At 58.5% G+C, this 23,403-nt stretch overlaps 1 protein-coding gene across 1 annotated transcript in view; it reads left to right on the top strand.

The window, feature by feature from the left end:
* Positions 1-282: 282 nt before the first annotated feature.
* The window catches only part of L1CAM (L1 cell adhesion molecule), a gene marked incomplete at its 5' end in the record, with an annotated part of 49,164 nt that continues 26,043 nt past the window's right edge, over positions 283-23,403 (top strand). The window contains 15 exon segments of the mRNA XM_071420632.1: positions 283-608; positions 839-960; positions 2,153-2,355; positions 5,615-5,737; positions 9,155-9,325; positions 10,787-10,898; positions 11,856-12,040; positions 13,566-13,697; positions 14,968-15,111; positions 15,796-15,907; positions 17,229-17,395; positions 19,145-19,304; positions 20,501-20,589; positions 20,704-20,727; positions 22,621-22,728. Coding sequence (XP_071276733.1) covers positions 283-608; positions 839-960; positions 2,153-2,355; positions 5,615-5,737; positions 9,155-9,325; positions 10,787-10,898; positions 11,856-12,040; positions 13,566-13,697; positions 14,968-15,111; positions 15,796-15,907; positions 17,229-17,395; positions 19,145-19,304; positions 20,501-20,589; positions 20,704-20,727; positions 22,621-22,728 — 2,178 coding nt within the window.

The following is a 23,403-nucleotide window of genomic DNA, read 5'->3' as shown; positions in this document are numbered from 1 at the left end:
CCGGGGGGGTTTTGGGTGGTCTGGGGGCGTTTTAAGGAGGTTTTGGGTGGTTTTGGGTGTCTGGGGGTGTTGAGGAGGGTCCCGGGCCGTTTTGGGGTTGGGGTGGGGTCTCTGTGGTCACCCCGAGGTGCCTTGGTGGGGTCTGGGGTCTCCAGGAGATTTGGGGGGTCCTGGGGGGGCGCTGGGGGGTCTGAGGGGGTCCCTGAGGGGGAATCCAAGGGAGTTTGGGGGGTCTGGGGGCGTTTTAAGGAGGTTTTGGGTGGTCTGGGGGATCCCTGGGAGGTTTTGGGGTTCCTGGGGGGGGTCCTGGGGGGTTTTGTGGTGTCTGGGGTGGTCCTGGGGCTGTTTTGGGGTCCCTGTTGGGGTCCCAGGTGGGTTTGGGGTTGTCTGGGTGTTTCAGGGTTTTGGGGTGCCTGAGGGGGGATCTGGGGTGGTTTTGGGGTCCTCTGAGTGTTTTGGAGTCTGTGTTGGGGTCCCTTGGGGTTTTGGGGTCCCAGTGGGGTCCCGGGGCTGTTTTGGGGTCCCGGGGCTGTGTTGGGGTCCCAGTTGGGGTCCCGGGTGGGTTTTGGGGTCCCGGGTGGGTTTTGGGGTCCCTGTTGGGGTCCCGGGTGGGTTTTGGGGTCCCTTGGGGTTTTGGGGTCCCTGTTGGGGTCCCGGGTGGGTTTTGGGGTCCCGGGTGGGTTTTGGGGTGCCTGTTGGGGTCCCGGGGCTGTTTTGGGGTCCCTTGGGGTTTTGGGGTGCCTGTTGGGGTCCCGGGTGGGTTTTGGGGTGCCTGTTGGGGTCCCGGGGCTGTTTTGGGGTCCCTTGGGGTTTTGGGGTGCCTGTTTTGGGGTCCCAGCCGCTGCCCCCCCCAGTCCAGCAGCCCCCCGAGCTGACGGAGGCGCCCCCGGAGCAGCTCGTGGTGTTCCCCAGCGACGACGCCGTGCTCAAGTGCGCGGCCAGCGGCAACCCCCCCGTGCAGTGAGTGCCACCTGTGTCACATCAGTGTCACCTGTGTCACCTGTGTCACCTCAGTGTCACCTGTGTGTCACCTGTGTCACCTGTGTGTCACCTGAGTGTCACCTGTGTCACCTCAGTGTCACCTGTGTCACATGTGTGTCACCTCAGTGTCACCTGTGTGTCACCTGTGTCACCTCTGTGTCACCTGTGTGTCACCTGTGTCACCTCAGTGTCACCTGTGTCACATGTGTGTCACCTCAGTGTCACCTGTGTGTCACCTGTGTGTCCTGTGTGTCACCTGTGTGTCACCTGTGTCACCCCCCCGTGCAGTGAGTGCCAGCTGAGTGTCACCTGTGTGTCACCTGTGTGTCACCTGTGTGTCACCTGTGTGTCACCTGTGTCACCTCAGTGTCACCTGTGTCACCTGTGTGTCACCTGTGTGCCACCTGTGTCACCTGTGTGTCACCTGTGTGTCACCTGTGTGTCACCTCAGTGTCACCTGTGTCACCTCAGTGTCACCTGTGTCACCTGTGTGTCACCTGTGTGCCACCTGTGTCACCTGTGTGTCACCTGTGCCACCTGTGTCACCCCCCGTGCAGTGAGTGCCACCTGTGCCACATGTGTGTCACCTGTGTGTCACCTCAGTGTCACCTCAGTGTCACCTGTGTCACCCCCCCGTGCAGTGAGTGCCACCTCAGTGTCACCTGTGTCACCTGAGTGTCACCTGTGTCACCTGTGTGTCACCTGTGTGTCACCTGTGTCACCTCCCCGTGCAGTGAGTGTCACCTGTGTCACCTGTGTCACCTGAGGTGTCACCTGAGTGTCACCTGTGTCACCTGAGTGTCCGCTGTCCCCTCAGCCACTGTCACCCTGTCACTGTCACCCCCCTGTCCCCCTGTCCCTGTCCCCCTGTCCCCGTGTCCTGTTCCCATGTCCCCATGTCACCGTCCCCATGTCCCTGTCCCTGTGTCCCTGTCACTGTCCTTGTCGCTGTGTCCCTGTCCGTGTCCCCCCATCCCTGTCACCGTCCCCGTGTCCCCGCAGGTTCCGCTGGACCCGCGATGCGCCCCTTCCCGTCCCCGTCGCTGTCCCCGTGTCCCTGTCCCTGTCCCGTGTCCCTGTCCCTGTCCCTGTGTCACTGTCCCTGTGTCCCTGCCCTGCTGTCACTGTCCCCCTGTCCTGTCCCTGTGTCACCGTCCCCGTGTCCCCGCAGGTTCCGCTGGACCCGCGATGGCCGCCCCTTCCCGTCCCCGTCGCTGTCCCCAGCGGAGCTCGCGGGGGTCTCGGTGTCCCCCGGGGGGGGGACCTTGGTCATCAACGCCAGCCTGGCCGGGCGCCTGCAGGGCCGGTTCCGCTGCGAGGCCACCAACGCGCTGGGGACAGCGCTGTCACCCGAGAGCAGGGTGATTGCTGAGAGTGAGTGCCTAAATCACCTAAACACACCCCAAAAACCCCTTAAATCCACCCCAAAATAACCCCAAACCACACTGGGGACAGCGCTGTCACCTGAGAGCAGGGTCATTGCTGAGAGTGAGTGCCTAAATCACCTAAACCTGCCCCAAAAACCCCTTAAATCCACCCCAAAATAACCCCAAACCACACTGGGGACAGCGCTGTCCCCGAGAGCAGGGTCATTGCTGAGAGTGAGTGCCTAAATCACCTAAACCCGCCCCAAAATAACCCAAAATAACCCCAAAATAACCCCAAACCACACTGGGGACAGCGCTGTCACCTGAGAGCAGGGTCATTGCCGAGAGTGAGTGCCTAAATCACCTAAACCTGCCCCAAAATAACCCCTAAATCACCCCAAAATAACCCCAAAAACCCCTTAAATCCCACCCAAAATAACCCCAAACCGCGCTGTCCCCCGAGAGCAGGGTCATTGCTGCGAGTGAGTGCCCAAATCACCTAAACACACCCCAAAATAACCCCAAAATCACCCCAAAATAACCCCAAACCGCACTGGGGACAGCGCTGTCACCCAAGAGCAGGGTGATCGCAGAGAGTGAGTGCCTAAATCACCTAAACCTGCCCCAAAATAGCCCCAAAATAACCCTGAACCCACCCAACCATGCTGGGGACAGCGCTGTCACCCGAGAGCAGGGTGATCGCTGAGAGTGAGTGCCTAAATCACCTAAACACACCCCAAAAACCCCTTAAATCCACCCCAAAACCACACTGGGGACAGCGCTGTCACCCGAGAGCAGGGTCATTGCTGAGAGTGAGTGCCTAAATCACCTAAACACACCCCAAAATAACCCCAAAATCACCCCAAACCACGCTGGGACAGCGCTGTCACCCGAGAGCAGGGTCATTGCTGAGAGTGAGTGCCTAAATCACCTAAACCTGCCCCAAAAACCCCTTAAATCCACCCCAAAATAACCCTGAACCGCGCTGTCCCCCGAGAGCAGGGTCATTGCTGAGAGTGAGTGCCTAAATCACCTAAACACACCCCAAAAACGCCTTAAATCCACCCCAAAATAACCCCAAACTGCGCTGGGGACAGCGCTGTCACCCGAGAGCAGGGTCATTGCTGAGAGTGAGTGCCTAAATCACCTAAACCCGCCCCAAAATAACCCCAAAATAACCCCAAAATAACCCCAAAATAACCCCAAACTAACCCCAAACCACACTGGGACAGCGCTGTCACCTGAGAGCAGGGTCATTGCTGAGAGTGAGTGCCTAAATCACCTAAACCTGCCCCAAAATAACCCCAAAATAGCACCAAAAACCCCTTAAATCCACCCCAAAACTGCGCTGGGGACGGCGCTGTCACCTGAGAGCAGGGTCATTGCCGAGAGTGAGTGCCTAAATCACCTAAACCTGCCCCAAAATAACCCCTAAATCACCCCAAAATAACCCCAAAAACCCCTTAAATCCCACCCAAAATAACCCCAAACCGCGCTGTCCCCCGAGAGCAGGGTCATTGCTGCGAGTGAGTGCCCAAATCACCTAAACACACCCCAAAATAACCCCAAAATAACCCCAAAATCACCCCAAAATAACCCCAAACCGCACTGGGGACAGCGCTGTCACCCAAGAGCAGGGTGATCGCAGAGAGTGAGTGCCTAAATCACCTAAACCGGCCCCAAAATAGCCCCAAAAACCCCAAAATCCACCCCAAAACCGCGCTGGGGACGGCGCTGTCCCCCAGCTCCCGCGTCACCGCTGAGAGTGAGGCCCCTAAATCCCCTAAATCCACCCCAAAATCCCCAGGGACAGCGCAGGAGCCTCTGTCTGGTTTTGGGGTCCCTGGTGGGATTTGGGTTCCTGGTTGGGTTTTGGGGTTCCTGGTTGGGTTTTGGGGTCCCTCTTTTGGGTTCCCGTGGGTTTTTTGGGGTCCCTGTTTTGGGTTCCTGTTGGGTTTTTGGGGTCCCTGTTTTAGGTTCCTGTGAGTTTCTGGGGTCCCTGTGGGTTTTTGGGGTTCCTGTTTTGGGTTCCTGTGGGTTTTTGGGGTTCCTGTTTTGGGTCCCTGTGGGTTTTTGGGTTCCCTGTTTTGGGTTCCTGTTTTGGGGTTCCCTGGGTTTTCGGGGTGCTGTGGGTATTTGGGGTCCCTGTGGATTTTGGCGTTCCCTGGGTTTTTGGGGTCCCTGTTCCGGGGTTCCCTGGGTTTTGGGGTCCCCATTGGTTTTCGGGGTGCCGCAGCCTCCATCGCCCCCAGCCCCGCCGCAGTGGCCCAAGGAGAAGGGGCTGCCTGTGGGTATTTGGGGTCCCTGTTTTGGGGTTCCCTGTGGGTTTTGGGGTCCCCGTTGGTTTTCGGGGTGCCACAGCCGCTGTTCCCCAGCCCCGCCGCAGTGGCCCAAGGAGAAGGGGTTCCCTGTGGGTTTCTGGGGTTCCCTGTTTTGGGGTCCCCGTCGGTTTTTGGGGTCCCTGTGGGTTTTCGGGGTGCCTGTTTGGGATTCCTGTGGGTTTTTGGGTTCCCTGTGGGTTTTGGGGTTCCCTGGGTTTTCGGGGTGCCACAGCCTCTGTCCCCCAGCCCCGCCGCAGTGGCCCAAGGAGAAGGGGATCCTGTGGGTATTTGGGGTCCCTGTTTGGGGTTCCCCATGGGTATTTGGGGTTCCCCGTGGGTTTTGGGGTCCCCGTTGGTTTTCGGGGTGCCACAGCCATCACCCCCCCAGCCCCGCTGCAGTGGCCCAAGGAGAAGGGGCTCCCTGTGGGTATTTGGGGTGCTGTGGGTTTTGGGGGTCCCCGTTGGTTTTCGGGGTGCCACAGCCATCACCCCCCCAGCCCCGCTGCAGTGGCCCAAGGAGAAGGGGATCCTGTGGGTATTTGGGGTCCCTGTTTTGGGGTTCCCTGGGTTTTTGGGGTGCCACAGCCATTGCCCCCCCAGCCCCGCCGCAGTGGCCCAAGGAGAAGGGGCTCCTGTGGGTATTTGGGGTGCTGTGGGTTTTGCGGTGCTGTGGGTATTTGGGGTGCTGTGGGTTTTTGGGGTTCCTGTTTTGGGATTCCTGTGGGTATTTGGGGTGCTGTGGGTATTTGGGGTTCCCTGTTTTGGGGTTCCCTGGGTTTCTGGGGTCCCTGTTTTGGGGTTCCCTGGGTTTTTGGGGTGCCAAAGCCATTGCCCCCCCAGCCCCGCCGCAGTGGCCCAAGGAGAAGGGGATCCTGTGGGTATTTGGGGTCCCTGTTTTGGGGTTCCCCGTTGGTTTTTGGGGTGCCACAGCCATTGCCCCCCCAGCCCCGCCGCAGTGGCCCAAGGAGAAGGTGACGCCGGTGCAGGTGGAGGAGGGGGACCCCGTGGTGCTGCCCTGCGAGCCCCCCCCGAGCGCCGTGGCCCCCCGGATCTACTGGCTCAACAGCCGTGAGCAATGGGGCTGGGGGGGATTGAACTGCACCCCAAAATCCCCGCTGTGCACCCCAAAATCCTCCCCTGAACCCCCAAATCCCCCCGGATCTACTGGCTCAACAGCCGTGAGCAAATGGGGCTGGGGGGGATTGATCTGAACCCCAAAACCCTGCCCTGAACCCCAAAACCCTCCCCTGAACCCCCAAATCCCCAAAACCCTGCCCTGAACCCCAAAACCCTCCCCTGAACCCCCAAATCCCACTGCGCACCCCGAAATCCCCACTGTGCCCCCCAGGATCTACTGGCTCAACAGCCGTGAGCAATGGGGCTGGGGGATTGTCCTGAACCCCAAAACCCTGCCCTGAACCCCCAAATCCTCCCCTGAACCCCAAAATCCTGCCCTGAACCCCAAAATCCTCCCCTGAACCCCAAAATCCTCAAAATCCTCCCCTGAAAGCCCAAATCCTGCCCTGAACCCCGAAATCCCGCTGTGCACCCCAAAATTCCCCCCTGGACCCCATGGCCCCCCCATAATCCCCCCTGAACCTCGGTCACGTTTTGGGGACCCCCTGAGCCCGGGATTGGTTTGGGATCAGGCTGGGGGGCAGGTTTGGGGTCAGGTTTTGGGGTCCTTGGTCAGGTTTGGGGTCAGGTTTTTGGGGGCAGTTTTAAGACAGTTTTAGGGCAGGTTTAGGACAGTTTTAGGGTCAGTTTTAAGGCAGTTTTGGGGTCAGTTTTGGGGTCACTTTTGGGGTTTTTCCGGCACAGGGATCATGCACATCGCCCAGGATGCCCGGGTGAGCATGGGCCAGGACGGGTTCCTGGGGCTGGTTTATGACAGTTTTAGGATCAGTTTTAAGGCAGTTTTAGGGCAGGTTTAAGGCAGTTTTAGGGTCAGTTTTAAGGCAGTTTTGGGGTCACTTTTGGGGTCACTTTTGGGGTTTTTGTCCCCCAGGGATCATGCACATCGCCCAGGACGCCCGGGTGAGCATGGGCCAGGACGGGTTCCTGGGGCTGCTTTAGGGTCAGTTTTAGGATCAGTTTTATGACAGTTTTGGGGTCACTTTTGGGGTCACTTTTGGGGTCAGGTTTAGGACAGTTTTGGGGTCAGTTTTGGGGTCACTTTTGGGGTTTTTGTCCCCCAGGGATCATGCACATTGCCCAGGACGCCCGAGTGAGCATGGGCCAGGACGGGTTCCTGGGGCTGCTTTGGGGGCAGGTTTGGGGTCAGGTTTAGGGTCAGTTTTAAGGCAGTTTTAGGGCAGTTTTAGGGTCAGTTTTAAGACAGTTTTAGGGCAGGTTTATGACAGTTTTAGGGTCAGTTTTAGGGTCAGTTTTAAGGCAGTTTTGGGGTCAGATTTGGGGTTTTTGTCCCCCAGGGATCATGCACATTGCCCAGGATGCCCGGGTGAGCATGGGCCAGGACGGGTTCCTGGGGCTGGTTTTAGGGCAGGTTTAGGACAGTTTTAAGGCAGTTTTGGGGTCAGTTTTGGGGCCAGGTTTAGGACAGTTTTGGGGTCAGCTTTAGGGTCAGTTTTGGGGTCAGTTTTGGGGTTTTTCCCACACAGGGATCATGCACATCGCACAGGATGCCCGAGTGAGCATGGGCCAGGACGGGTTCCTGGGGCTGCTTTGGGGGCAGGTTTGGGGTCAGTTTTGGGGTCAGTTTTAAGACAGTTTTAGGGTCACTTTTGGGGTCAGGTTTATGACAGTTTTGGGGTCAGTTTTGGGGTCAGTTTTGGGGTTTTTGTCCCCCAGGGATCATGCACATCGCCCAGGACGCCCGGGTGAGCATGGGCCAGGACGGGTTCCTGGGGCTGCTTTAGGGTCAGTTTTGGGTCAGTTTTAAGGCAGTTTTGGGGTCAGTTTTGGGGTCAGTTTTAGGATCAGTTTTAAGGCAGTTTTAGGGTCAGTTTTAAGGCAGTTTTGGGGTCAGATTTGGGGTTTTTCCCACACAGGGATCATGCACATTGCCCAGGACGCCCGGGTGAGCATGGGCCAGGACGGGTTCCTGGGGCTGCTTTGGGGTCAGGTTTGGGGGCAGGTTTATGACAGTTTTAAGGCAGTTTTGGGGTCACTTTTGGGGTCAGGTTTATGACAGTTTTGGGGTCAGTTTTAGGATCAGTTTTAAGGCAGTTTTAGGGTCAGTTTTAAGGCAGTTTTGGGGTCACTTTTGGGGTTTCTGTCCCCCAGGGATCATGCACATTGCCCAGGACGCCCGGGTGAGCATGGGCCAGGACGGGTTCCTGGGGCTGGTTTAGGACAGTTTTAGGATCAGTTTTATGACAGTTTTGGGGTCAGGTTTGGGGTCAGTTTTAAGACAGTTTTAGGGCAGGTTTAGGACAGTTTTAGGCCAGGTTTATGACAGTTTTGGGGTCAGTTTTAAGGCAGTTTTGGGGTCACTTTTGGGGTTTTTGTCCCCCAGGGATCATGCACATCGCCCAGGACGCCCGCGTGAGCATGGGCCAGGACGGGTTCCTGGGGCTGCTTTGGGGGCAGGTTTGGGGGCAGTTTTAGGGCAGTTTTAGTGTCAATTTTAGGGCAGGTTTATGACAGTTTTGGGGTCAGTTTTGGGGTCAGTTTTAGGATCAGTTTTAAGGCAGTTTTAGGGTCAGTTTTAAGGCAGTTTTGGGGTCACTTTTGGGGTTTTTGTCCCCCAGGGATCATGCACATTGCCCAGGACGCCCGGGTGAGCATGGGCCAGGACGGGTTCCTGGGGCTGCTTTAGGGTCAGTTTTGGGTCAGTTTTAAGGCAGTTTTGGGGTCAGTTTTAAGACAGTTTTAGGGCAGGTTTATGACAGTTTTAGGGCAGGTTTATGACAGTTTTAGGGTCAGTTTTAAGGCAGTTTTGGGGTCAGTTTTAGGGCAGGTTTATGACAGTTTTGGGGTCAGTTTTGGGGTCACTTTTGGGGTTTTTGTCCCCCAGGGATCATGCACATTGCCCAGGACGCCCGGGTGAGCATGGGCCAGGACGGGTTCCTGGGGCTGCTTTAGGGTCAGTTTTAGGATCAGTTTTATGACAGTTTTGGGGTCAGGTTTGGGGTCAGTTTTAAGACAGTTTTAGGGCAGGTTTAGGACAGTTTTAGGCCAGGTTTATGACAGTTTTGGGGTCAGTTTTAAGGCAGTTTTGGGGTCACTTTTGGGGTTTTTGTCCCCCAGGGATCATGCACATCGCCCAGGACGCCCGCGTGAGCATGGGCCAGGACGGGTTCCTGGGGCTGGTTTTAGGGCCAGTTTTGGGGGCAGGTTTATGACAGTTTTTAGGCAGTTTTGGGGTCAGTTTTGGGGTTTTTCCCACACAGGGATCATGCACATCGCACAGGATGCCCGAGTGAGCATGGGCCAGGACGGGTTCCTGGGGCTGGTTTTAGGGCAGGTTTATGACAGTTTTGGGGCAGTTTTGGGGTCAGTTTTGGGGTTTTTGTCCCCCAGGGATCATGCACATCGCCCAGGACGCCCGGGTGAGCATGGGCCAGGACGGGTTCCTGTACTTTGCCAACGCCCAGGTCGGGGACAGCCACCCCGATTACATCTGCCACGCCCATTACCTGGGCCCCCGCACCATCATCCAGAAGGAGCCGCTGGACCTGCGCGTCACCCCCAGTGAGCTGCACCCCAGAACCCCAAATTCTCCTTCAGGGGACCCCAAAAACCCCAAAGTCTCCTTCAGGGGACCCCAAAAACCCCAAAGCCTCCTTCAGGGGACCCAGAACCCCAAATTCTCCTTCAGGGGACCCCAAAAACCCAATGCCTCCTTCAGGGGACCCCAACGCCTCCTTCAGGGGACCCCAGAACCCCAAATTCTCCTTCAGGGGACCCCAGAACCCCAACGCCTCCTTCAGGGGACCCCAAAACCCCAACGCCTCCTTCAGGGGACCCCAGAACCCCAAAGCCTCGTTTAGGGGAACCCAAAACCCCAACGCCTCCTTCGGGGACCCCAACGCCTCCTTCAGGGGACCCCAGAACCCCAAAGCCTCGTTTAGGGGACCCCAGAACCCCAACGCCTCCTTCAGGAGACCCCAGAACCCCAACGCCTCCTTCAGGGGACCCCAAAAACCCAAATTCTCATTTACGGGACCCCAAGAGCCCAAATTCTCATTTAGGGGACCCCAAAACCCCAACGCCTCCTTCAGGGGACCCCAAAACCTCCTTCAGGGGACCCCAAAAGCCCAAATCCTCGTTTATGGGACCCCAGAACCCCAAAGCCTTCTTCAGGGGACCCCAAAACCCCAGAACAGCCTTCAGGGGACCCCAAGAGCCCAAATTCTCATTTACGGGGACCCCAAAAACTGAAAGCCTCGTTTAGGGGACCCCAAAAGCCCAAATTCTCATTTACGGGACCCCAAAACCCCAAAGGCTCGTTTAGGGGATCCCTGAACCCCAAAACCTTGTTTACAGGACCCCAGAACTCCAAAGCCTCCTTCAGGGGACCCCAAAACCCAAATCCTTGTTTAGGGGACCCCAAAATCCTAAATTCCCCTCTGGAGGACCCCAAATCTCCCTTTAGTGACACCAAAATCCGAAATCCTCATTTAGGGGGATCCCTGAACCTCAAATCCTCATTCAGGGGACTCCAAAATCCCAAATCCTCCTTCAGGGGACCCCAAAATCCAAAAGCATCCTGTGGAGGACCCCAAATCCCCCTTCAGGGACCCCAAATCCCCCTTTAGTGACCCCCAAAACCCCAAATCCTCATTTAGGGGGATCCCTGAATCCAAAATCCTCATTTAGGGGACTCCAAAATCCCAAATCCTCCTTCAGGGGACCCCAAATCCCCCTTTAGTGACCCCAAAACCCCAAATCCTCATTCAGGGGACCCCAAATCCTCCTTCAGGAACCCCAAACCCCCTCTAGGCGACCCCTGAACCCCAAATCCTCCTGCAGGGCACCCCAGACCCTCAGTTTTGGGGGGTGGATTTTGGGAAGCTCCTCAGAAATTTGGGCTGTTTCGGGTGGGATCCTCCTGAATCCGAGGGAGTTTTTGGGAGGTTTGGGGTGGGGAGGGGGTCCCCAGGAATTTGGGGGGGCTCTGTGGGGGTCTCTAACCCCTCATTCCCCCCCCAGGTAACTCGGTGAGGTCGAGGCCTCCCCGCCTGGTGGTCCCCAGGGACCCCCAACCCACGCACGTGGCCCTGAGGGGGGAGACGCTGGTGCTGGAGTGCATCGCCGAGGGGCTGTGAGTGGGGAGGGGGCACAGGGGGGTCCCAGGGGGGCTGGGAGGGGCTTGAGGGGGTCCTGGGGGGGATCTTGGGGGGTTTTGAGGGGGTCCTGGGGGGTTTTGAGGGGGGTCTGAGGGGATCCAGAGGGGTCTTGGGGGGTTTTGAGGGGTTCTGGGGGAGTCCAGAAGGGTCTGGGAGGTTCTGGGGGGAGTCTGGGAGGTCTTGGGGGGATCCAGAGGGATCATCCCAGGTTCATCCCAGTTCAATCCCAGTTTAACCCCAGTTTAAGCCCGGTTCAATCCCGGTTTAACCCAGGTTTAACCCTGGGTGTGGTGGCGCCGTTTGAACGGACCTGGGTGTACCTGAACGAAATCCTGGGGTTATCCCAGGGGTGCCAGGGATTATCCTGGTTTAACCCCAGTTTAACCCCGGTTTAACCCCGGTTTAAGCCCGGTTTAACCCCGGTTCTGTTGCAGCCCCACGCCCTGGGTGTGGTGGCGCCGCCTGAACAGACCTGGGTGTACCTGAACGAAATCCTGGGGTTATCCCAGGGGTCTCAGGGATCGTCCCAGGTTTAACCCCGGTTTATCCCCAGTTTAACCCCAGTTTAATCCCGGTTTATCCCCGGTTCTGTTGCAGCCCCACGCCCTGGGTGTGGTGGCGCCGCCTGAACGGATCTGGGTGTACCCGGGGGTTATCCCAGGGGTCTCAGGGATCATCCCAGATTTATCCCAGTTTAACCCCAGTTTAACCCCGGTTTAATCCCGGTTTATCCCCGGTTCTGTTGCAGCCCCACGCCCTGGGTGTGGTGGTGCCGGCTGAACGGATCTGGGTGTACCCGGGGGATATCCCAGGGGTGCCAGGGATTATCCCAGGTTCATCCCAGTTTAACCCCAGTTTAACCCCGGTTTAACCCCGGTTCAATCCCGGTTCAATCCCGGTCTAACCCCGGTTTATCCCCGGTTCTGTTGCAGCCCCACGCCCTGGGTGTGGTGGCGCCGCCTGAACGCGCCGCTGCCGCCGGGCCGGGCCGTGCTGGACAATTTCAACCACACCCTGAGGCTGCTCAACGTCAGCGAGGCCGACGATGGCGACTACGAGTGCGGGGCCACCAACGGGCTGGGGACAGCCAGGAGGAGCCACCGGGTCACCGTGCAGGGTACTGGGGAAACTGGGATATACTGGGACAAACTGGGAGGGACTGGGATGGGCTGGGGGCTAGTCAGGGCCAGGAGGAGCCACCGGGTCACCGTGCAGGTTACTGGGGAAACTGGGACAAACTGGGATATACTGGGATGGGCTGGGGGCTAGTCAGGGCCAGGAGGAGCCACCGGGTCACCGTGCAGGGTACTGGGGAAACTGGGATATACTGGGATATACTGGGATGGGCTGGGAGCCACAGGGTCACCGTGCAGGGTACTGGGGAAACTGGGATATACTGGGATATACTGGGATGGGCTGGGAGCCACAGGGTCACCGTGCAGGGTACTGGGGAAACTGGGACAAACTGGGAGGGACTGGGAGCCACTGGGTCACCGTGCAGGGTACTGGGATGGACTGGGATATACTGGGATATACTGGGAGGGACTGGGGGCTGGGGACGGCCAGGAGGAGCCACCGGGTCACCGTGCAGGGTACTGGGGAAACTGGGATATACTGGGACAAACTGGGAGCCACCGGGTCACCGTGCAGGGTACTGGGATGGACTGGGATATACTGGGACAAACTGGGAGGGGCTGGGGGCTGGGCACAGCCAGGAGGAGCCACTGGGTCACCGTGCAGGGTACTGGGGAAACTGGGACAAACTGGGACAAACTGGGAGGGACTGGGAGGGACTGGGATAGACTGGGATGGACTGGGAGGGACTGGGACAAACTGGGACTAACTGGGAGGGACTGGGATGGATTGGGATGGGCTGGGATGGACTGGGATGGACTGGGAGCCACAGGGTCACCGTGCGGGGTACTGGGATGGACTGGGATATACTGGGAGGGACTGGGACAAACTGGGAGGGACTGGGAGGGACTGGGAGGGACTGGGACAAACTGGGAGGAACTGGGATGGACTGGGATGGGCTGGGATGGGCTGGGGGCTAGTCAGGGCCAGGAGGAGCCACAGGGTCACCGTGCAGGGTACTGGGATGGACTGGGACAAACTGGGAGGGACTGGGAGCCACAGGGTCACCGTGCAGGGTACTGGGATGGACTGGGACAAACTGGGCTATACTGGGCTATACTGGGAGGGTCCCAGTCTCACGCAGTGTTCCCAGCTGCCCCGCACTGGCTGCGCCGGCCCCAGAGCGGGGCTGGGCTGTACTGGGGGAGCACTGGGTGATATTGGGCTGTACTGGGATGGGCACTGGGTTATACTGGGAGGCACTGGGCTGTACTGGGAGGGCCCCAGTCTCACGCAGTGTCCCCAGCTGCCCCGTACTGGCTGCGCCGGCCCCAGAGCGGGGCTGGGATGTACCGGGGCAGCACTGGGTTATACTGGGCTGTACTGGGAGGCACTGGGAGGGCCCCAGTCTCACGCAGTGTCCCCAGCTGCCCCGTACTGGCTGCGCCGGCCCCAGAGCGGGGCTGGGATGTACTGGGGGAGCACTGGGCTATACTGGGCTGTACTGGGCTGTACTGGGCTGTACTGGGAGGCACTGGGAGGGCCCCAGTCTCACGCAGTGTCCCCAGCTGCCCCGTACTGGCTGCGCCGGCCCCAGAGCGGGGTGTTCGGCCCGGGGGAGACGGCGCGCCTGGACTGCCAGGTGGGCGGCAAACCCCGGCCCCGCGTCAGCTGGAGCCTCAACGGGGTCCCCATCGAGGGTAGGGGGCAAAGGGGGCGAGGGGGGCTGGGGAGGGGGGCTGGGGGGGCTTGGGGGGGATTTGGGGGGCTGGGGAGGGGATTTGGGGGGATTTGGAAGGGATTTGGGGGCTGGGGAGGGGGTTTGGGGGATTTTGGGGAGGTTTTGTGGGTCTCGAGGAGGGGATTTGAGGTGGTTGGGGGTTTGGGGGGGTGATCCTGTCCCCAGGGATGATTTTGGTGTCCCCTGGGTTGGTTTTTGATGTCCCCAATGATGTCCCCAGACCTGCTGGACTTGGGGCCCCAATCACCCCGGTGCCCTGGGTTTTGGTGTCCCCAGGGTTGGTTTTGGTGTCCCCTGGGTTGGTTTTGGTGTCCCCTGGGTTGGTTTTGGTGTCCTCTGGGTTGGTTTTGGTGTCCCCAATGATGTCCCCAATGTCCCCAGAGCTCCCAGACTCGGGGCGCCGCTCTCTCTGGGATGGGGCTCTGATCCTGTCCCCAATGGTTTTGGTGTCCCCTGGGTTGGTTTTGGTGTCCCCAATGATGTCCCCACTGTCCCCAATGATGTCCCCAATGTCCCCAGACTTGCCGGACTCGAGGCCCCACTCCCTTTGGGACGGGGCTCTGATCCTGTCCCAGGGATGGTTTTGGTGTCCCCTGGGTTGGTTTTTGATGTCCCCAATGGTGTCCCCAGACCTTTCAGACTCAGGGCGCCGCTCTCTCCGGGACGGGGCCCTGGTCCTGTCCCAGGGGTGGTTTTGATGTCCCCAATGATGTCCCCAATGTCCCCAATGATGTCCCCAGAGCTCCCAGACTCAGGGCGCCGCTCTCTCCGGGACGGGGCTCTGATCCTGTCCCAGGGATGGTTTTGATGTCCCCAATGTCTCCCATGTCCCCAATGGTGTCCCCAGAACTGCCAGACTCAGGGCACTGCTCCCTCTGGGACAGGGCTCTGATCCTGTCCCCTGGGTTGGTTTTGGTGTCCCCGATGATGTCCCCAATGTCCCCGATGATGTCCCCAATGATGTCCCCAGACTTGCTGGACTCGAGGCCCCACTCCCTTTGGGATGGGGCTCTGATCCTGTCCCAGGGATGGTTTTGATGTCCCCAGGGATGGTTTTTGATGTCCCCAATGTCCCCAATGTCCCCAGAGCTCCCAGACTCGGGGCGCCGCTCTCTCCAGGACGGGGCCCTGGTCCTGTCCCAGGGATGGTTTTGGTGTCCCCTGGGATGGTTTTTGATGTCCCCAGGGATGGTTTTTGATGTCCCCAATGTCCCCAATGATGTCCCCAGAGCTGCCGGACTCGGGGCGCCGCTCTCTCCGGGACGGGGCTCTGATCCTGTCCCGCCTGGAGCCCAATGATTCCATGGTGGCTCAGTGCGAGGCCAGCAACAGCCACGGGCGGCTCCTGGCCAACGCCTTCGTCTACGTCATGGGTGAGTCACCCCCAAAACGCCCCAAAACGCCCCAAAAACCACAAACCCCCAAAACACCCCCAGGACCCTCCCAAGATCTGCTCAATGTCCCCCCTAAAACACCCTAAAACCTCCCAAAATCTGCTCAGCATCCCCCTAAAACATCCCCAAAACACCCCCAAATCCCCAAAACACCCTAAAGCCCCCCAAAATACCCTAAACCCTCCAGGACCTTCCCAAGATCTGCTCAATATCCTCCCAAAAACCCCCCAGAATCTGCTCAATATCCCCCCCAAAATCTGCTCAATGTCCCCCCCAAAACCCCCCAAAACCTGCTCAATATCCCCCCAAAAACTGCTCAATATCCCCCCAAAACCTGCTCAATATCCCCCCAAAAACTGCTCAATATCCCCCCAAAATCTGCTCAATGTCCCCCCCAAACACCCCCAAAATCTGCTCAGGACCCCCCAAAACCCCCCAAAATTTGCTCAATATCCCCCCACCAAAGCCCCCAAAATCTGTTCAGTGTCCCCCCAAAATCTGCTCAATATCCCCTCAAAATCTGCTCAATATCCCCCCAAAACCCCCCAGAATCTGCTCCATGTCCCCCCAAACCCCCCACTCCCCCTCAGCTCTGCTCCATGTCCCCCCTGGAGCCCCCTCGGGGTGAATTTGGGGATCCCTGACCCCCCAAACCCCTCCCAGAGCTGCCGGTGCAGATCCTGACGCCGGAGCTGGAGCTCTACACGGTGGTGGAGAACCAGACAGCGCTGCTGCACTGCCGGGCCTTCGGGGCCCCCGCGCCCACCGTGGAGTGGTGAGAGACCCCAGACCCAAAACGCCTCGAGGGCTGCTCGACAGCCTCACAAAATACCCCGGAATCTGCTCCATAGCCTCACAAAATACCCCAAAATCTGCTTAATATCCTCCCAAAACGCCCCGAGGGCTGCTCGATAGCCTCACAAAATACCCCGGAATCTGCTCAATAGCCTCACAAAATACCCTGAATTCTGCTCGATGGCCTCACAAAATACCCCCTGAAATCTGCTCAATATCCTCCCAAAACGCCCCGAGGGCTGCTCGATAGCCTCACAAAATACCCTGAATTCTGCTCGATAGCCTCACAAAATACCCCAAATTCTGCTCAATGGCCTCACAAAATACCCCCAAATCTGCTTAATATCCTCACAAAACGCCCCGAGGGCTGCTCCATGGCCTCACAAAATACCCCGGAATCTGCTCAATAGCCTCTCAAAATACCCCGAAATCTGCTCAATATCCTACCAAAATACCCTGAAATCTGCTCAACGTCCTACCAAAATATCCCAAATTCTGCTCAATGTCCTCCCAAATTCTGCTCAATGTCCTCCCAAATTCTGTTCAATATCCTCCCAAAAGCCCCTGAAATTTGCTCAATGTCCGCCCAAAATACCCCCTGAAATCTGCTCAATATCCTCACAAAATACCCTGAATTCTGCTCAATGTCCTCACAAAATACCCCAAATTCTGCTCAATGTCCTCCCAAAATACCCCAAATTCTGTTCAATGTTCTCCCAAAATACCCCAAATTCTGCTCAATGTTCTCCCAAAATACCCCAAATTCTGCTCAATGTCCTCCCAAAATACCCCAAATTCTGCTCAATGTCCTCACAAAATACCCCGAAATCTGCTCAGTGTCCTCCCAAAACCCCCTGGAATCTGCTCAGGACCTCCCCCCAAAACCTCCCAAAATCTGCTCAAAACTCACCAAAATCTGCTCAGGACCCCTCAGAATCTGCTCAGGACCCCCCAAGCCCCCTCCAAAATCTGCTCAGGACCCCTCAGAATTTGCTCAGGACCCCTCAACCCCCCGCCAAATCTGCTCAGGACTCTATCCAGAATCTGCTCAGGACCCCCCAAAACCTGCTCCGGACCCCCCAAACCTGCTCAGGACCCCCAAAACCTGCTCAGGACCCCCCAGAATCTGCTCCAGACCCCCTCGAACCTGCTCCGGGCCCCCCAAAACCTGCTCAGGACCTCCCCAAATCTCTCCCAAAACCTGCTCTGGACCCCCCAGAACCTGCTCAAGACCCCCCAGAAAATCTCCTCAGGACCCCCAAACCTGCTGAGGACCCCCCGAACGTGCCCGGTCCCCGCAGGCTGAGCCCGGCGCTGGAGCCGGCCCTGCAGGACGATCGCGCCTTCGCCTTCACCAACGGCTCCCTGCGCCTGGGCCCCGCGGCCCGCGCCGACTCCGGGCTCTTCACCTGCCGCGCCCACAACGGCCACAGCAACGCCAGCGTCAGCGCCCGCCTGGACGTGCGGGGTGAGGGAGCCACGGGAAACCCCGGGAAACCCCTGGGAAACTCCTGGGAAACTCCGGGAAACCCCCGGGAAACCCCCGGGAAACTCCTGGGAAACTCCTGGGAAACTCCTGGGAAACTCCGGGAAACCCCCGGGAAACCCCCGGGAAACTCCTGGGAAACTCCTGGGATCTGCCCTGGGAAACCCCCCGGGAAACCCCCGGGAAACTCCTGGGAAACCCCTGGGAAACTCCTGGGAAACTCCCGGGAAACTCCTGGGAAACTCCCGGGAAACTCCTGGAAACCCCCGGGAAACCCCCCCGGGAAACCCCCCCGGGATCCACCCTGGGAAACTCCTGGGAAACTCCTGGGAAACCCCCGGGAAACTCCTGGGAAACTCCTGGGAAACCCCCCTGGGAACCCCCCCGGGAAACCCCCGGGAAACCCCTGGGAAACTCCTGGGAAACTCCTGGGAAACTCCTGGGAAACTCCTGGGAAACCCCCCCGGGAAACCCCCGGGAAACTCCTGAGCCCAACCTGAGACCCCCCCCAGGAACCGCCCCAGGAAACCCCCGGGAACCCCGGGAAACTCCTGGGAAACTCCTGGGAAATTCCTGGGAAATTCCTGGGATCCGCCTTGGGAAACTCCTGGGATCCGCCCTGGGAAACCCCGGGGAAACTCCTGGGAAACTCCCGGGAAATTCCTGGGAAACTCCTGGGAAATTCCTGGGAAATTCCTGGGAAACTCCTGGGAAACTGCTGGGAAACCCCCCCGGGAAACCCCTGAGAGCCCCGGGATCCCCAAATCCTCCCCAAACCCATCCTGGGACCCCCAAATCCTCCCCAAACCCTTCCTGGGACCCCCAAATCCTCCCCAAACCCATCCCTGGACCCCCAAACCCATCCAGGGAGCCCCCAAACCCATCCTGGGCCCTTCAAATCCTCCCCAAACCCATCCTGGGACCCCCCAAACCCATCCTGGGACCCCTCAAACCCATCCTGGGAGCCCCCAAATCCACCCTGGGACCACCAAATCCTCCCCAAACCCTTCCTGGGACCCCCAAATCCCCCCCAAACCCATCCTGGGACTCCTCAAACCCTTCCTGGGAGCCCCCAAACCCATCCTGGGACCCCCCAAACCCCCCCAGCCCCCCAGCTCACGCTGTCCCCCCTGTCCCCAGCGGCCACCCGGATTGAGGTGCCCCCCCAGCGCCTTCCAGGACACCTCAAATCCCCTCCAAACCCATCCTAGGACCCCCAAATCTTCCCCAAACCCATCCTGGGACCCCCAAACCCATCCTGGGATCCCCAAATCCTCCCCAAACCCATCCTGGGTCCTTCAAATCTTCCCCAAACCCATCCTGGGACTCCCCAAATCCATCCTGGGACCCCCCCAAAACCTTGCTGGAACCCCCTAATCCTCCCCAAACCCATCCTGGGACCCCCCAAACCCATCCTGGGACACCCCAAACCCATCCTGGGTCCCCCTAATCCTCCCCAAACCCATCCTGGGTCCTTCAAATCCTCCCCAAACCCATCCTGGGACCCCTCAAACCCATCCTGATACCCCCAAATCCTCCCCAAACCCATCCTGGGCCCACCAAATCCTCCCAAACCCATCCTGGGACCCCCCAAACCCATCCTGGGTCCCCCAAATCCCCCCCAAACCCATCCTGGGACCCCTCAAGCCCATCCCGGGACCCCCCAAACCCATCCTGGGACCCCCCAAACGCCCCCAGCCCCCCAGCTCACGCTGTCCCCCCCGTCCCCAGCGGCCACCCGGATCGAGGTGCCCCCCCAGAGCGTCACAGCCAAGAAGGGCGAGACGGTGACGTTCACCTGCGGGGCCACCTGGGACCCCGGCCTGGAGCCCCGCGGGCTCCTCTGGCTCAGGAACGGCAGCCCCGTGCTGGAGAGCCCTGACAGCGACAAGTGAGGGGCTGGGGGGGAACTGGGGGGGATTTGGGGGGGTTTGGGGAGGGTTTGGGGGTCCCAGGATGGGTTTGGGAGCGATTTGGGGAGGGTTTGTGGGTCCCAGGATGGGTTTGGGGAGGATTTGGGGGTCCCAGGAAGGGTTTGGGGGGGATTTGGGGGTCCCAGGATGAGTTTGGGGGTGTCTCCTCTGGCTCAGGAACGGCAGCCCCGTGCTGGAGAGCCCTGACAGCGACAAGTGAGGGGCTGGGGGGGAACTGGGGGGGTTTGGAGGGGTTTGGGGAGGATTTGGGGGTCCCAGGATGGGTCTGGGGGGGATTTGAGGGTGGGTCTCCTCTGGCTGTGTAATGGGAGCTCCGTGCTGGAGAGCCCTGACAGTGACAAGTGAGGGGCTGGGGGGGAATTGGGGGGATTTGGGGGTCCCAGGATGGGTTTGGGGGTCCCAGGATGGGTTTGGGGAGGGTCTGGGGGTCCCAGGATGGGTTTGGGGAGGATTTGGGGGTCCCAGGATGGGTTTGGGGGTCCCAGGATGGGTTTGGGGGGGATTTTGGGGGGTCTCCTCTGGCTGTGGGACAGGAGCGCCGAGTTCAAGAGCGCTGAGAGCGACAAATGAAGGGATGGAGAGGTCCTGGGTGGGATCCTGGGAGGTGTTTGGGGGTCCCAGGAAGGGTTTGGGGGGGATTTGGGGATGTCCCAGGAAGGATTTGGGGGATTTTGAGGCCCCAGACAGGATTTGGGATTTCGGGGGATCCCAGACAGGATCTGAGGGGTTTTGGGGGGGGGGGGGTCTCAGGCAGGATTTGGGTTTTTTGTGGGTGTTTTTAGGGGTCCCTGACGCCCCTGTCCCCCAGGTTCTCGGTGGCTGGGGACACGCTGACGGTGGCCGGGGTCGATTACCCGGACCAGGCAGGGTTTGGCATTTGGGGGTTTTTGGGGGGTCTCAGGCAGGTTTTTTGGGGGTTCAGGCAGGATTTTTGGGGGTTTTGGGGGGTTTAGGGGTGTTTTTGGGGGTCCCTGACGCCCCCTGTCCCCCAGGTTCTCAGTGGCCGGGGATTACAGGGGTAATTACAGGGACCAGGGCCGGGGTCGATTACCGGGATCAGGCAGGTTTTTTGGGGGGTCCCCGGCAGGTTTTTGGGGGTTTTTGGGGGTTCAGGGTTGGTTTTTGGGGTCCCTGATGTCCCCCTGTCCCCCAGGTTCTCGGTGGCCGGGGACACGCTGACGGTGGCCGGGGTCGATTACTCGGACCAGGCAGGGTTTGGGGGTTCAGGCAGGATTTTTGGGGGTTCAGTGTTGTTTTTTGGGGGGCCTGTCCCCCTGACGCCCCGCTGATCCCCAGGTGCTCGTGTCCGGGACACGGGCCGTCCGGCTGACCCGGCCTGGACCCGTCCTGGCCGAGCCGAGGCCGAGGGCGAGCTCAGGGACACTGGACGGGGGACCCCAAAAACTGACGGGGACCCCAAAACTGTGACAGGGGACCCCAAAATGGGGAGGAGCACGAAAAGAGGGGAGGGCCACTCTTTTCCCCATTAATTCCCCATTTTTCCCCATTAATTCCCCATTTTTTCCCCATTAATTCCCCATTTTTCCCCCATTATTTCCATTTTTCCCCCATTTTCCTGATCATTTTTCCCTGGTTTTCCCCATATTATCCCCATTTTTTCCCCCTATTATTTCCCCATTTTTTCCCCATTATTTCCTCTGTTATTCCCCTATTAATACCCCATTAATTCCCCATTATTCTCCCAATTTTCCCCATTTGTCCCATTAATCCCCATTAATTCCTCATTGATTTCCCATTAATTCCCCATTATTTTCCCCATTAATTCCCCATTATCTCCCCATTAATTCCCCATTATTCCCCTATTATTTTCCCTGTTAATTCCCTGTTAACCCCCCAATAATTCCCCATTAATTCTCTATTTCCCCCCCATTTCCCCCCAATTTTTCCTCACTTCCCCCCCCATTTTCCCCCACTTTTCCCCCCAATTTTCCCCATCATTTTCCCCATTTCCCCCCCATTTTCCCCCTCTTTCCCCTCACTTTTTCCCCTTCACTTTTCCTCATTTTCCCTCACTTTTTCCCCTATTTCCTCCCCCCATTTTCCCCCACATTTTCCCCATCATTTCCCCCAATTTTCCCCCACTTTTTCCCCCATCATTTTCCCCCTATTTCCCCCACCATTTCCCCCAATTTTCCCCCATCATTTTCCCCCACTTCCCCCCCATTTCCCCCCTTTTCCCCCAATTTTCCCCCATTTTTCCCCATTTCCCCCAATTTCCCCCCACTTTTCCCCCAATTTTCCCCCACTTTTCCCCCTATTTTCCCCCATCTTTTTCCCCACTTTTCCCCCATAAATTTCCCCATTTTTCCCCACCCATTTCCCCCTCTTTTTCCCCCATAATTTCCCCCAATTTTCCCCTATCATTTCCCCCATTCCCCCCCCCATTTTCCCCCATCTTTTCCCTCACTTTTTCCCCCATCATTTTCCCCCACTTACCCCCACCATTTTCCCCCATTTTTCCCCCACTTTTTCCCCCACTTTCCCCCCCAATTTTCCCCCCATTTCCCCCCAATTTCCCCCAAATTTCCCCCTATTTTCTCCCAATTTTCCCTCACTTTTTCCCCTATTCCCCCCAATTTTCCCCCAATTTTTCCCCATAATTTTCCCCCTATTCTCCCCCAATTTTCCCGCACTTTTTCCCCCATTTCCCCCCACTTTCCCCCCAATTTTCCCCCATTTTCCCCCATCATTTTCCCCCATTTCCCCCCTATTTTCCCCCACTTTTTCCCCCATTTTTCCCCTCAATTTTCCCCCATCATTTCCCCCATTTCCCCCCCCATTTCCCCCCCATTTTCCCCATTTCCCCCCAATTTTCCGCCATCATTTTCCCCCTGTTCTCCCCCATCATTTCCCCCACTTTTTCCCCAATTTCCCCCCCATTTCTTTCCCAATTTTCCCCCACTTTCCCCCCCAATTTTCCCCCATTTTTTCCCCATTTCCCCCCAATTTTCCCCCTATTTTCTCCCAATTTTCCCTCACTTTTTCCCCTATTCCCCCCCATTTCCCCCCAATTTTCCCCCCACTTTCGCCCCCAATTTTCCCCCACTTTTTCCCCCATTTCCCCCCACTTTCCCCCCAATTTTCCCCCATATTTTTCCCTATTTTTCCCCCCTTTTTCCCCCAATTTCCCCCCCATTTCTTTCCCAATTTTCCCCCACTTTTCCCCCATCATTTCCCCCAATTTTCCCCCACATTTCCCCCATTTCCCCCCCATTTTCCCCCCTCATTTCCCCCACTTTTCCCCCATTTTTCCCCCAGGCCGGCCGGGCCCGGTGCGGGACCTGCAGGTGCAGGAGCAGAGCGAGCGCCAGGTGCAGCTGAGCTGGACCCCGGGCGAGGAGCACAACAGCCCCGTGGAGAGTGAGGGGGGCCCGGGGGCTTTGGGGGGTCCTGGGGGGTCTGGGGGGGTCTGGAGTGGGAATTTGGGGAATTTCGGGGGGTCCTGAGGGGGTCTGGGGGCGGAAATTTTTGGTATTTTGGGGGGTCAGGGATGGGAAATGGGGGAATCTGGGAGGTCCTGGAGGGTCCAGGATGGAATCTGGGGGATCCTTGGAGGGTCTGGAGGGGGAATTTGGGGGTCCCGGGGGGTCCTGGAGGGTCTGGGATGGAATTTGGGGGTCCTGGGGGGGTCTGGAGTGGGGATTCTGGAGTGAGGATTTGGGGAATTTCAAGGGGTCCTGGAGGGTCTAGGATGGAGTTTGGGGGGTCCTGGAGGGGCTGGGAGGGATTTAGGGGGGTCTGGGGTAGGAATTTGGGGGGGGGTCTGGAGTGGGAATTTGGGGGGTCTGGGGGGGTCTGGAGTGGGAATTTGGGGAATTTCAGGGGGTCCTGGAGGGGTCTGGGGGGCGAAATTTGGGGAATTTCGGGGGGTCAGGGATGAGAAATGGTGGAATTTGGGAGGTCCTGGAGGGTCTAGGATGGAATTTGGGGGGTCCTGGGGGGGTCTGCAGGGGGAATTTGGGGGGTCCTGGAGGGGTTTAGGGGGTCCTGGGGGGGTCTGGAGTGGGAAATGGGGGAATCTGGGAGGTCCTGAGG

Source organism: Agelaius tricolor, unplaced genomic scaffold (genome assembly GCF_023055355.1).
Source record: "Agelaius tricolor isolate 1412-34295 unplaced genomic scaffold, bAgeTri1.0.p SCAF_154, whole genome shotgun sequence".
In the NCBI taxonomy this organism is placed as follows: Eukaryota; Metazoa; Chordata; class Aves; order Passeriformes; family Icteridae; genus Agelaius; species Agelaius tricolor.
The sequence above is the reverse complement of the archived record's forward strand: the minus strand, read 5'-3'. Positions and strand labels throughout refer to the sequence as shown.